Source organism: Carassius carassius, chromosome 40 (genome assembly GCF_963082965.1).
Source record: "Carassius carassius chromosome 40, fCarCar2.1, whole genome shotgun sequence".
Taxonomy (NCBI): domain Eukaryota; kingdom Metazoa; phylum Chordata; class Actinopteri; order Cypriniformes; family Cyprinidae; genus Carassius; species Carassius carassius.
This window is the reverse complement of record NC_081794.1, coordinates 10,650,987-10,666,613: the sequence shown is the minus strand read 5'-3', so window position 1 is coordinate 10,666,613 and position 15,627 is coordinate 10,650,987. Positions and strand designations below refer to the sequence as shown.

The following is a 15,627-nucleotide window of genomic DNA, read 5'->3' as shown; positions in this document are numbered from 1 at the left end:
AGCATGATTAGCATGTTGCTAGCATGTTTCTAGCATGACTAGCATGCGACTAGCATGTTGTTAGCATGTTTTAGCATGATTAGCATGCGACTAGCATGTTGCTAGCATGATTAGCATGTTGCTAGCATGTTTCTAGCATTACTAGCATGCAACTAGCATGTTGCTAGCATGATTTTAGCATGATTAGCTTGTTGCTAGCATGTTGCTAGCATGATTTTAGCATGACTAACATGTTGTTAGTATGTTTCTATCATGACTAGCATGTGACTAGCATGTTGCTAGCATGATTTTAGTCTGATTAGCATGTTGCTAGCATGTTTCTAGCATGACTAGCATGCGACTAGCATGTTGCTAGCATGATTTTAGCATGATTAGCATATTATTAGGATAGACAGATAGATAGATAGATAGATAGATAGATAGATAGATAGATAGATAGATAGATAGATAGATAGATAGATATTGTTTTATTGATTAGATGAGTTTGAATGAGTTTAAATTGATTAGCATCAAAGCGTGATTGAGTCTAATGGGATTTGGAGCTTGGGTCATCTGAACATCCTGTCAATGAAAGTCTATGGGATTTTTTTGATTTTTAATATTAATTTTTAAGAAAACCGTAACTCAAACCAGTCTGAAAAGATATAGCACACCAAGTCAGAACAGTATGAAGGTCTGACCCGAGTTTGGAGTATGTAGCTTGAACGGTCTAGGAGGAGTTAGTGTCCAAAAATTTGCGGTCAGAAAAATAAGAAGAAGAAGAAGAAGAAGAAGAAGAAGAAGAAGAAGAAGAAGAAGAAGAAGAAGAAGAAGTTTAAATAGGATTTCAGTAAGTTGGCTTTCTCAAGCCAACTTAATCAGTATTTTGAACAATGGCCTCTGTGCTAGCCATACTGTGTGAGGAAGCATCACAGCATGCACACCCCAAAGGCGTTGTGGATATGGATTCTTGCTGACAGAGTCATGTTGGAAGACGCACATGCATTGCATGCACATAAAATAACCTATTTTAGACTGAGCAAAACATTAGAGGCTGCATCCAGTGTGAAACTATTACCCATACCTGACGCTTCTACTCACCCCCACCCCTCTCATGTTGAGTGACACACCATTTTAGCAGGGACCTATACTGTGTGAAGAGCTCTCACACTGTGGTTTTATATAAGCTAAGCAATTTTTTTTTTTATAAACCTTTCATTCGCAGAATGGGCATTCTTGCACGAGGAAATCTTTTTTCTCACTTAAAAAATGTAAGATGATTTATATTTATCATATTTTTATTTATATACATTTTTAAATCAGAATAAATGTTTTTATATATTCAAGTGTATGGAAATGTTTCAATCTATATAATTAATCAAGGAATAATGTGAGCAATTGCCAGATATCTGGTGTTTTTATTCAAATAATTATTATCCTTTTTATCCATCGCAGGTCAAACGGGGTGAATATATTCAGACATCCAGCTGTAACTTAATATTTTCTTCCTCATTTCTAATTTTCTCCAAATGGGGAATGTCTCGGTTACATATGTAACCCTTGTTCCCTGAAGAAGGAAATGGAGATGTCATGTTGGTGACCGACTAATTGCGATATTCGAGAGACCAATTTACTCTGAGTGTAAACTAAATGAGCCAATTGCAGCATATCAGACCAGAACCTGACAAATTAAAGATTTGATCAGGAGCATGGTTGAAACATGAGGAGACAAATTTCTCAGAAAGGCAACAGGATGTTGTAAATCAATTCCTAGTGCCACAAGTCAGAGGCAAGTCCAGTAACCAACCAACTCTTTAACAGAAGAGCTTTCAACATTAACACCATAAGAACAATTATTGACAATTTCAATTCGGAAAAGAGATTGTCAAATTTGGGGCAAGTAAACAAGATAGATGGTCAAACAGATGCACAGCCTAAAAGAATATCAGTCCATTGCTTAACTCCATACCATTTATGAAACCCACACATTTTACTATCATGTTTCTAATCACTTATTGTGTATATCTTTTTAATAACGTGTTTCTAATCACTTATTGTGTATGTCTTTTTAATAAATATTGAATAGCTTAAGGATTCATATTCATGTTTAGTATGTATGTGTTTCAATCTGGTGGCTTGAAACGTTTCTGACCATCAATAATTGTCAAATGTATCATATTCTTGTAGTATTAGTAGTAGTAGCCCTTTATGGTCACTAGTCACAAGTAACAGCGAAATTAACCATCAACCTGTCCATACATGCATATACACAACATACATACAATATGACAAGGGGGTAGACAGGACAAGAAGACAGGGAATTGAGGAAGAAATATAGCATAACATTAGGGAAGTGAGGAGAAAAAACAACATCACCCAGACTATGCTCCTTTGGGAACACAGTGTGAGAACAGGAAAAAAACACCTCAGCAACAAAAGCACATAATCAATACATCATAAACACAAGACTTTGTAACTGGGGATGGAAATTGGGGGGTCGAGGTAATCCAGCACAGGCAAGCAGCCATCCGGTCCTGCAACCATTCTCGGCGCTGGTCACAGACCCACTTGTCAGACTGGTGGTACAAAGCGGCGAAGGCGAGGGAAGGTCGATGGGGAGGTGAATGCATGTGTGTGTGTGTGTATATGTATGTAAGAGTTTGTGTATTTGTAGGCCTGGAGAGCTGGCATTCTGATCTAAGTGCCTCAGTCCGCAGATTGTGATAGCGTCACAGCAGGTTGCCATGGAGACAGCCTTGGTCAGGTCCTAGACAGAGTCAACAATCAGCAGGTGTCTATGGAAGTCGGGGAGGAACATAAGAGCGTCTCGCTGCAGTGCTCCGCAGGGGGATTTTTTGTTGTTGTTCCAGCAGCGGCCTTGGCTGAGGCCAGTGCTGGTAGAGGGAGCCGAAAGAAGATAAGATTGCGATTGTTTGGTTGATTGATTTGTTTAGACTCAGTGTTGACCGCTCTGCCCACTGCTTCAATCATGACGGGCAGCCTTGTGAGGCTTTGGACAGTTGTTCCCATTTTCTGAATTTGCCGATAACCCAGGGCAGCACCTTATCCTATCAGCAGAAGACCTGTTATCATGGTTCAGAATAGGTAGATGTCTTCAATGTCCTCCACGGAAAGAGCCGCCAGACACACGAGCCGCCATCTCTCCCACGCGTCCATCGTGTAGCCAGCTGCGAACATTCCGGCAGGGCAGTCAGGTTCCCCCGAACCCAAGCTTCTCGTCGAGAAGATGGTGTCAATTGCATTGAGAGACCAGTTGATCAAATCCACGATTTTCCATGATTTTCAGTTTTGAGAGCAGTGCAGAGAGAGTCTCTCAGAAGTATTAGACAATAGACAAGACAAGAGAGCAAGCAGGGAAGGCAAAGGGAAGAGAGGGAGAGAAATGCGTCCACCTTCGTTGAGAGCCAAGAAAGTTAGTTATAGGAATCATGTCCAAAATTATACCCTGAAAGAGCGGGAAAATTCGGACCACATGCTTTATAAGATAACATGATTTATGATACCCCGAACAAAGACAATATCTAATTGGTCAAGACAACATTTTAGGTGTGGCCAAAAGGCCAGTTTAAATACTCAAAACACCATAAAATTTAGTTTTTAGTTTTTGCTTCTTAGCTTTTGCTATTAGTCATGCCTGCTCTTAGCTTTTTCTTTTTAGCTTTGCTTTTAGTCATGCTTTTAGTCATCACTTTCATCGTTCATCGTTTCATCATTCTTTGAAGCGTGGTTCCTGCATGCTCCGGCCTGCACTCCTGCTGCTACTTAGCCACGATGAGAAGAAACATCACCTTGTCTCGTCAAACTTTATTTCTGTTCTTTTACTTTAGTTTCTTTTCTTTTCTGTTTGAGAGTTTCGTGTTCTGATATAAGTTTTGTAACGCTGTGTCTCCGAGTCTGACCTCAAGTGCCCGTTCAACCAGCCCACAATGGCACTTGTCATCTCTGTAAGATCACACATGTAAACACTCCTGTGTGCTCTGTCTGTTTTTTGGCTCTGAATACTCCCCCATTCATGATTCTATTATTCTCACCAAACGAGTATTTCACACCTCCGCCAGGTATGACACATTATCCGAATTATCCTATCATTATTCTTTTGTTTTTATTCCACCTTTATTAACCTTTGTTGTGGTATTTCAAGCTTTACAAAGCCACCAAGCTGCAATCTCACTTCAGTCTCAGGATGCATTTAGCCCTTATTTATCAAAAGTCTTACTATAAAAATAAAAAACATTTTCTTATGACCTTACGTGAATTATTGTGACAGAAATGCATTATGAAGAAGAAATGCACCTGCTATTAGTAGCATTAGAGCTAACATTAGCAACAAGCTACATCAGACATTATTAGTACACTTTTACTCAAAACTCACTTTAAACCCAGATCGAGTGTTTGTAATAACATCATTTTACGATCACAGGTGGAATTTGGTCGTTTACTGTTGTTATTTATAGCCTTTTACATCGCTGCACAAGTTAACATTTCAGATGTACATTTTTAATGTTGTTTATAAAAATGCCCCAGACATCAAGAATATCTGATATCAAGCTTTACTATCATAATCGTGGGTTTATTATTCGAATATTTTGTGTGTACAGAGGTGTATCAGTGTTGTTATGGGCAGATAACAACCAGGAAGTGTACACGAACCATGTTTCACGATGTGGCATTGTCCGGTTATGACACTAAAGATTGACAAGGCAAAGGACCAATCAGAGTCTGTCTGAGCCACGAGTACACAGGACGGCACACACACACACACACAGAGATCACTGGGAGAGGCTATTTATAACCAGATCACGTAAATCAGTGGAAATTTAATAGAAATTACGATTCTGTCTGAAGAAATATTAAGTAAACATCAGTAAATATATCCATATATCTCCGCAGATATGCATCTTTGGTCTATAAATCCTTATTGATGCAGTTCAGTGAGTCTATGTGAACACAAATAAACCGCTGCAGACCTAAATGAATATATATGAGTGGTGAATTTCTATTCAAAATGTGGCATAATACGGATTTATTATTTTGCACTCCTGACATAAATGACTAAATAACTCACTGCAACAATGTTTTATCAAAACATTGGTCAAATATCGAAGCTAGAGTCTTTAAACTTTCAGTTGATGCAGAGTTTGTCCAGATCAAGTAAGAGAGTGATGTTTAAAATGCTGTGAAAGTGAAACAATAATAAACTGGGGCCGTCGCCGATCCTTGCATGCAAAGGGGTTAACCTCATTGAGAAACTAATTCTTTCCTAACTTTCTATCTTCCTGCAACTTGTGATGTGATGTGTGTACTTATGTGTTATATTAGTTTCTGTGTCTTAGATTTATCTAATAAAGCCCTATTCATATTGAAAAGGTAAGTATCTTGTGTTTTGTGCTTAAAAGTTAATGTCTTAAACTGTCGATCGTGTTACTGTGCTAATTAATAGAGTTTTCACTATACTTTGGATATTAATATCCATTGCAAAGCTGATGTTAAATGGCTCGTTCAATGAATCGCTGGCCATCTCAGTGATCAGCTGTGAAACAGTGATTCTGTTCAAATTCCCTTTAAAATCTTAAATGATTCCCTTTGAGCTAAATTGACCCGTTTCCCTTACACAATACACATTGGCAATTTATAATTGCATCCAGCTGCTGCTCATCACGACATGAGCATAAATAGGCAGGAGTTGCAACAAAGGTCCAGGTTTTCGCTGAGGAGCAGAGCCAGTGACCTGGTGCTACGTGTTGGTACAGCAACTCTGGTGACAGGATGATATGTCTCCACTCCCTCCTTCAGGGAACAAGGATTACATATGTAACCAAGGCATTCCCTTTCAGGCAGTTACTCGTTGGTGACCAACAAACTGGATTCCCTAACAAAGTGCCACTATTGCTGCCCCTTCCAGCGCCCACTTGGTCCCCCCGCGGCAACTGGGGTAACTGCCCTATTCATATTGAAAAGATAAGTATCTTGTGTTTTGTGCTTACAAGTTAATATTTTAAACTGCCAATAGGACAGGGCTTACGCGAAAAGAGTCTATTACTATTGTTCCACAAGACCCATACAGTAAGACTGGATAACACTGAGAAAGCAGGGACTAGCATGCGACTAGCATGTTGCTAGCATGATTTTAGCATGATTAGCATATTATTAGGATAGACAGATAGATAGATAGATAGATAGATAGATAGATAGATAGATAGATAGATAGATAGATAGATAGATAGATAGATAGATAGATAGATAGATAGATAGATTAGATTAGATGAGTTTGAATGAGTTTAAATTGATTAGCATCAAAGCGTGATTGAGTCTAATGGGATTTGGAGCTTGGGTCATCTGAACATCCTGTCAATGAAAGTCTATGGGATTTTTATGATTTTTAATATTAATTTTTAAGAAAACCGTAACTCAAACCAGTCTGAAAAGATATAGCACACCAAGTCAGAACAGTATGAAGGTCTGACCCGAGTTTGGAGTATGTAGCTTGAACGGTCTAGGAGGAGTTAGTGTCCAAAAATTTGCGGTCAGAAAAATAATAATAATAAGAAGAAGAAGTTTAAATAGGATTTCAGTAAGTTGGCTTTCTCAAGCCAACTTAATCAGTATTTTGAACAATGGCCTCTGTGCTAGCCATCCTGTGTGAGGAAGCATCACAGCATGCACACCCCAAAGGGGCGTTGTGGATATGGATTCTTGCTGACAGAGTCATGTTGGAAGACGCACATGCATTGCATGCACATAAAATAACCTATTTTAGACTGAGCAAAACATTAGAGGCTGCATCCAGTGTGAAACTATTACCCATACCTGACGCTTCTACTCACCCCCACCCCTCTCATGTTGAGTGACACACCATTTTAGCAGGGACCTATACTGTGTGAAGAGCTCTCACACTGTGGTTTTATATAAGCTAAGCAATTTTTTTTTTTATAAACCTTTCATTCGCAGAATGGGCATTCTTGCACGAGGAAATCTTTTTTCTCACTTAAAAAATGTAAGATGATTTATATTTATCATATTTTATTTATATACATTTTTAAATCAGAATAAATGTTTTTTATATATTCAAGTGTATGGAAATGTTTCAATCTATATAATTAATCAAGGAATAATGTGAGCAATTGCCAGATATCTGGTGTTTTTTTTTTCAAATAATTATTATCCTTTTTATCCATCGCAGGTCAAACGGGGTGAATATATTCAGACATCCAGCTGTAACTTAATATTTTCTTCCTCATTTCTTATTTTCTCCAAATGGGGAATGTCTCGGTTACATATGTAACCCTCGTTCCCTGAAGAAGGAAATGTCATGTTGGTGACCGACTAATTGCGATATTCGAGAGACCAATTTACTCTGAGTGTAAACTAAATGAGCCAATTGCAGCATATCAGACCCGAACCAGACAAATTAAAGATTTGATCAGGAGCATGGTTGAAACATGAGGAGACAAATTTCTCAGAAAGGCAGCAGGATGTTGTAAATCAATTCCTAGTGCCACAAGTCAGAGGCAAGTCCAGTAACCAACCAACTCTTTAACAGAAGAGCTTTCAACATTAACACCATAAGAACAATTATTGACAATTTCAATTCGGAAAAGAGATTGTCAAATTTGGGGCAAGTAAACAAGATAGATGGTCAAACAGATGCACAGCCTAAAAGAATATCAGTCCATTGCTTAACTCCATACCATTTATGAAACCCACACATTTTACTATCATGTTTCTAATCACTTATTGTGTATATCTTTTTAATAACGTGTTTCTAATCACTTATTGTGTATGTCTTTTTAATAAATATTGAATAGCTTAAGGATTCATATTCATGTTTAGTATGTATGTGTTTCAATCTGGTGGCTTGAAACGTTTCTGACCATCAATAATTGTCAAATGTATCATATTCTTGTAGTATTAGTAGTAGTAGCCCTTTATGGTCACTAGTCACAAGTAACAGCGAAATTAACCATCAACCTGTCCATACATGCATATACACAACATACACACAATATGACAAGGGGGTAGACAGGACAAGAAGACAGGGAATTGAGGACGAAATATAGCATAACATTAGGAAAGTGAGGAGAAAAAACAACATCACCCAGACTATGCTCCTTTGGGAACACAGTGTGAGAACAGGAAAAAAACACCTCAGCAACAAAAGCACATAATCAATACATCATAAACACAAGACTTTGTAACTGGGGATGGAAATTGGGGGGTCGAGGTAATCCAGCACAGGCAAGCAGCCATCCGGTCCTGCAACCATTCTCGGCGCTGGTCACAGACCCACTTGTCAGACTGGTGGTACAAAGCGGCGGAGGTGAGGGAAGGTCGATGGGGAGGTGAATGCATGTGTGTGTGTGTGTATATGTATGTAAGAGTTTGTGTATTTGTAGGCCTGGAGAGCTGGCATTCTAATCTAAGTGCCTCAGTCCGCAGATTGTGATAGCGTCACAGCAGGTTGCCATGGAGACAGCCTTGGTCAGGTCCTAGACAGAGTCAACAATCAGCAGGTGTCTATGGAAGTCGGGGAGGAACATAAGAGCGTCTCGCTGCAGTGCTCCGCAGGGGGATTTTTTGTTGTTGTTCCAGCAGCGGCCTTGGCTGAGGCCAGTGCTGGTAGAGGGAGCCGAAAGAAGATAAGATTGCGATTGTTTGGTTGATTGATTTGTTTAGATTTAGTGTTGACCGCTCTGCCCACTGCTTCAATCATGACGGGCAGCCTTGTGAGGCTTTGGACAGTTGTTCCCATTTTCTGAATTTGTCGATAACCCAGGGCAGCGCCTTATCCTATCAGCAGAAGACCTGTTATCATGGTTCCGAATAGGTAGATGTCTTCAATGTCCTCCACGGAAAGAGCCGCCAGACACACGACCCGCCATCTCTCCCAAGCGTCCATCGTGTAGCCAGCTGCGAACATTCCTGCAGGGCAGTCAGGTTCCCCCGAACCCAAGCTTCTCGTCGAGAAGATGGTGTCAATTGCATTGAGAGACCAGTTGATCAAATCCACGATTTTCCATGATTTTCAGTTTTGAGAGCAGTGCAGAGAAAGTCTCTCAGAAGTATTAGACAATAGACAAGAAAAGAGAGCAAGCAGGGAAGGCAAAGGGAAGAGAGGGAGAGAAATGCGTCCACCTTCGTTGAGAGCCAAGAAAGTTAGTTATAGGAATCATGTCCAAAATTATACCCTGAAAGAGCGGGAAAATTCGGACCACATGCTTTATAAGATAACATGATTTATGATACCCCGAACAAAGACAATATCTAATTGGTCAAGACAACATTTTAGGTGTGGCCAAAAGGCCAGTTTAAATACTCAAAACACCATAAAATTTAGTTTTTAGTTTTTGCTTCTTAGCTTTTGCTATTAGTCATGCCTGCTCTTAGCTTTTTCTTTTTAGCTTTGCTTTTAGTCATGCTTTTAGTCATCACTTTCATCGTTCATCGTTTCATCATTATTTGAAGATAATGTAAACACTCCTGTGTGCTCTGTCTGTTTTTTGGCTCTGAATACTCCCCCATTCATGATTCTATTATTCTCACCAAACGAGTATTTCACACCTCCGCCAGGTATGACACATTATCCGAATTATCCTATCATTATTCTTTTGTTTTTATTCCACCTTTATTAACCTTTGTTGTGGTATTTCAAGCTTTACAAAGCCACCAAGCTGCAATCTCACTTCAGTCTCAGGATGCATTTAGCCCTTATTTATCAAAAGTCTTACTATAAAAATAAAAAACATTTTCTTATGACCTTAGGTGAATTATTGTGACAGAAATGCATTATGAAGAAGAAATGCACCTGCTATTAGTAGCATTAGAGCTAACATTAGCAACAAGCTACATCAGACATTATTAGTACACTTTTACTCAAAACTCACTTTAAACCCAGATCGAGTGTTTGTAATAACATCATTTTACGATCACAGGTGGAATTTGGTCGTTTACTGTTGTTATTTATAGCCTTTTACATCGCTGCACAAGTTAACATTTCAGATGTACATTTTTAATGTTTTTTATAAAAATGCCCCAGACATCAAGAATATCTGATATCAAGCTTTACTATCATAATCGTGGGTTTATTATTCGAATATTTTGTGTGTACAGAGGTGTATCAGTGTTGTTATGGGCAGATAACAACCAGGAAGTGTACACGAACCATGTGTCACGATGTGGCATTGTCCGGTTATGACACTAAAGATTGACAAGGCAAAGGACCAATCAGAGTCTGTCTGAGCCACGAGTACACAGGACGGCACAAACACACACACACACAGATCACTGGGAGAGGCTATTTATAACCAGATCACGTAAATCAGTGGAAATTTAATAGAAATTACGATTCTGTCTGAAGAAATATTAAGTAAACATCAGTAAATATATCCATATATCTCCGCAGATATGCATCTTTGGTCTATAAATCCTTATTGATGCAGTTCAGTGAGTCAATGTGAACACAAATAAACAACTGCAGACCTGACTGAATATGTATGAGTGGTGAATTTCTATTAAAAATGTGGCATAATATGGATTTATTATTTTGCACTCCTGACATAAATGACTAAATAACTCACTAAAACAATGTTTTATCAAAACATTGGTCAAATATCGAAGCTAGAGTCTTTAAACTTTCAGTTGATGCAGAGTTTGTCCAGATCAAGTAAGAGAGTGATGTTTAAAATGCTGTGAAAGTGAAAAAATAATAAACTGGGGCCGTCGCCGATCCTTGCACGCAAAGGGGTTAACCTCATTGAGAAACGAATTCTTTCCTAACTTTCTATCTTCCTGCAACTTGTGATGTGATGTGTGTGCTTATGTGTTATATTAGTTTCTGTGTCTTAGATTTATCTAATAAAGCCCTATTCATATTGAAAAGGTAAGTATCTTGTGTTTTGTGCTTAAAAGTTAATGTCTTAAACTGTCGATCGTGTTACTGTGCTAATTAATAGTTTTCACTATACTTTGGATATTAATATCCATTGCAAAGCTGATGTTAAATGGCTCGTTCAATGAATCGCTGGCCATCTCAGTGATCAGCTGTGAAACAGTGATTCTGTTCAAATTCCCTTTAAAATCTTAAATGATTCCCTTTGAGCTAAATTGACCCGTTTCCCTAACACAATACACATTGGCAATTTATAATTGCATCCAGCTGCTGCTCATCACGACATGAGCATAAATAGGCAGGAGGTGCAACAAATGTCCAGGTTTTCGCTGAGGAGCAGAGCCAGTGACCTGGTGCTACGTGTTGGTACAGCAACTCTGGTGACAGGATGATATGTCTCCATTCCCTCCTTCAGGGAACAAGGATTACATATGTAACCAAGGCATTCCCTTTCAGGCAGTTACTCGTTGGTGACCAACAAACTGGGATCCCTAACAAAGTGCCACTATTGCTGCCCCTTCCAGCGCCCACTTGGTCCCTCCGCGGCAACTGGGGTAACTGCCCTATTCATATTGAAAAGATAAGTATCTTGTGTTTTGTGCTTACAAGTTAATATTTTAAACTGCCAATAGGACAGGGCTTACGCGAAAAGAGTCTATTACTATTGTTCCACAAGACCCATACAGTAAGACTGGATAACACTGGGAAAGCATAACCTTTTCAGGGACATTGCAGAATCCACATCCTGCAAGCATGTGGATATCACATTTATGGAGTGGGAATTAAGAGCAGTACAACATATGGAATGCCTCTGAGTTTGCTTCAGCCAAGTTAGGAGGAAGGAAACACATGCAGGGATGTCAGAGCTGAGTCTGCCAAGGAAAAGACACCAAAAGGGGAACCATACTGTGGAAGAATACACACATGGGATCACCGTGGGGATCAGAATATTTGGCATCTAGCCTAGCACAGGGTTAACTAACAGGCAACTTTAATAGTGTTAGGTCTCGCACCAGATGCTCCACCACATCCGGCTGCTAAGGGTGTTGGAGGAACTCCACAGGGTTTGCATTGTGGGGAACTGAACTGAAGAGCAGTATAAGTGCACATATCTGTCAATAGAGCGGTTGTCTACTGCCACCGGCGGTAGTGCACGTGACGTCACAAACATAATACAAAGTTTTGTATATAAATGTAATAACTGTAATAGTTGCAAATTCTAAGTCTATGGTAATTAACAAATTACCTCAAACACAGCGTTTCCTTTAGATTGGCAGATTTGAGCGCGGGAAAATACAGTTTATACATTCAACAAATTAATTTAGTGTTGGGCGATGGATCTTGTTGGGAAAGCAAATACCACCTCACCGATCTGGAGTCATCTGCATTCATGTCACCCATCAGCATTTACACAAGTTCTCGTGATCGCAAACGCTGGCTGGTAAGGTTTGGTGAGGCTTTCTCCAAACTGGCCAAATACAAATGAGACAGCGATAAATAAAAGATGGTAACAAGAAATATGGCAACGATTCCTATTTCAAAGAGAGCACGTGCAGATGAGGAGTCTTGTCATGAGAAAAAGTGACAGAAGCAGCAGTTGTGAGTGGGTGGCCATCCTCGCCCCTACGTAAAATAACTTGAATAAGTTAAACTGGAAAAAAATTATCGCCTTGGTTAACGAGCAAATTTTGACACTAAAATATATATAATTTTTTTTTTTTTTTCAAACACCGCGCCACCGGCGGTTGTTGGTCCATGACTACCGCGGTGGTAAAAATCAGCCACCGTCACAGCCCTAATATATATATATATATATAAATAAAACAGATATCATAGCACTTCTGAACATCATTAAAGGCCAATTTAAACCAATCTTATATTTCAGCCTCGAAGGTCACAGGTCAACTTCGGTAATCCATCTATATTCAAAACAGACGGAATAGCACATCTGGACATCATTAAAATGTCATAGGTTAATCCCAATGGGAGGGGGGTGGTCAAAGGTCATCCATCAAAAAAAAGACATTTGGTGGCACCATAATTACTACTCACAGATTACAGTAAAACAGCACTTAACAGTAAAAATTATTGTATTGATGTATGCCTGACCTGGTGGATAGCAGGGCCAGATTGGTTGTATTCCCACAGTTGATTCCTGTATCCCAGAGCATCTCCTACACCGCTGAGCAGCATGCCTGCTGTGTAATGTTCCACAGTACTGCAAGAACCAATCATTAATTTTAACATTAATATAGACACATTATAAATATTAAAGAATATTTATGGCACAATGCTGGACAATATGTTTACTTAAAGTGATAGTTCACCCAAAAAGGAAAATTCTGTCAGTAATTACTCAGTTATCAGTAATTAAGATATTTTTGAAACGTTCCCAGGCCCAGAAAGTTTGTAAGGATATCATTAAAATAGTCCAGGTGATAACAGTGGTTCAACTGTAATTTTATGAAGCTACAAGAATACTTTTTCACAAGCATTCATTGTGGTACTCTAATGAATGGCGCAGAGACTTCATAACAGCTTCATAACATTATACCTGAGCCTCTGATGTCACATGGACTAATTTAAAGATGTTCCCAGCAAACAGAGAACGTTGTGAGGACGTTACCAGTTCGTCGTCATTTGGTCAGCCCGACATTACTTTACAGCGACGTTGTGAGGACGTCGTGGTAAAGTTCAATTTTTTGGAATCTCAGCCAGCGTTCCAGAAACGTTGTGGGCACGTCTTCAAAAGACATCTCTAGTTAGTCCCATTGGGGACATTGTAGCGACGTGGTCAGCTGGTCTCCAGATAACTTTTCATATTATTGCACTACATGTATTATTATTAAGATAAAATTTGAATAGCCTATTATTTGGGAAATACACTCACCTAAAGGATTATTAGGAACACCATACTAATACTGTGTTTGACCCCCTTTCGCCTTCAGAACTGTTTTAATTCTGCGTTGCATTGATTCAATTAAGGTGCTGAAAGCATTCTTTAGAAATGTTGGCCCATATTGATAAGATAGCATCTTGAAGTTGATGGAGATTTGTGGGATGAACATCCAGGGCATAAAGCTCCCATTCCACCACATCCCAAAGATGCTCTATTGTGTTGAGTATTGGTGACTGTGGGGGCCATTTTAGTACAGTGAACTTATTGTAATGTTCAAGAAACCAATTTGAAATTATTTGAGCATTGTGACATAGTGCATTATCCTGCTGGAAGTAGCCATCAGAGGATGGGTACATGGTGGTCATAAAGGGAGGGACATGGTCAGAAACAATGCTCAGGTAGGCCATGGCATTTAAACGATGCCCAATTGGCACTAAGGGGCCTTAAGTGTGCTAAGAGAACATCCCCCACACCATTACTCCACCACCAGCAGCCTGCACAGTGGTAACAAGGCATGATTGATCCATGTTCTCATTCTAGTTACGCCAAATTCTGACTATACCATCTGAATGTCTCAACAGAAATCAAGACTCATCAGACCAGGCAACATTTTCCATGTCTTCAACTGTCCAATTTTGGTGAGCTTGTGCAAATTGTAGCCTCTTTTTCCTATTTGTAGTGGAGATGAGTGGTAACCGTCAAAGAGGAGTAGTGTTTTGTATTTTTGTAGGTTTTCTAATTCAATTTCATAAATAAATGATAATTAGCTCACAAGCAGTCTCAGAGGTGGTCTCAAAGGTAGCGTTAACTGTTAAAATCTGATATACCCGTTTTAAATTATTTGAAGTTTAACACGATAAACTATACAGTATTCACTTTTCTAAGTCTTTAAACTTTAACCTTAATAACGTTAATTAGTTTGTTTGAATGCCTGCTGCTCGCTCTTGACGATGCTCATGCTAGCCATATTGTGAACTTGAATATAAACCGCTGTATTTTTAACGTTAATTAGACCGAGGATGCCAAAATCATGTTCAGTGTTTGTGTGATTAATAATTTCCCCTTTTCTCCCTCAAGTGACTGGCCTGCAAAATCTGCCATATGTTCATTATTGGTGTTAATGGTGTTTTTCAAACATGCATGTTTTATTAATGCTAGTTTAATTAGGGCCCGAGTACCAATGGTGTGAGGACCCTATTGTATCTGCTCCGTTTATTAGGGCCCGAGCACCGATGGTGCGAGGACCCTCTTGTATCTGCTCCGTTTATTTTTAGGGCCCGAGCACTGCAGTGCGAGGACCCTATTGGAACTGCTCCTTTTATTAGGGCCCGAGCACCGATGGTGCGAGGACCCTCTTGGAATTGCTCCGTTTATTATTATTAGGGCCCAAGCACCGATGGTGCGAGGACCCTCTTGGAATTGCTCCGTTTATTATTATTATTATTATTATTATTATTATTAGGGCTCAAGCCCGAAGGGGCGAAGAGCCCTATTGTTCCCCTAAGGATTATTCTTGTTATTAGGGCTCAAGCCCGAAGGGGCGAAGAGCCCTATTGTTCCCCTAAGGATTATTCTTGTTATTATTATTATTTTTTATTAAACCTTCCGGGGGTTTTGGGGGGCCTTAACATGCTTAAAAACTCTTGAAAATTGGCACACACATTGGAATCTGCGGACGACACAGAGACTGGGGCCCGGGCGTGGCACAGGGACTCAACAGCGCCCCCTGGAACACAGTCAGAAATCTTGAACCATAGCTCACACACACTTGCATGTATTTATATGAAACTCAGTAAACTTATAGATCTCATTGAGCTGAACAACTTTCGCGCTCTATGTCATA

General features: G+C 39.5%; 1 protein-coding gene across 2 annotated transcripts in view; it reads right to left on the bottom strand.

Moving 5' to 3' along the window:
- adprh (ADP-ribosylarginine hydrolase) overlaps positions 1-15,627 on the bottom strand; it is a 207,155-nt gene that overhangs the window by 165,532 nt on the left and 25,996 nt on the right. For both annotated transcript variants that reach the window (XM_059531981.1, XM_059531980.1), the window contains exon 2: positions 12,995-13,103. In XM_059531981.1, the coding sequence (XP_059387964.1) occupies positions 12,995-13,103 (109 nt within the window). The remainder of the gene's footprint in view (positions 1-12,994; positions 13,104-15,627) is intronic.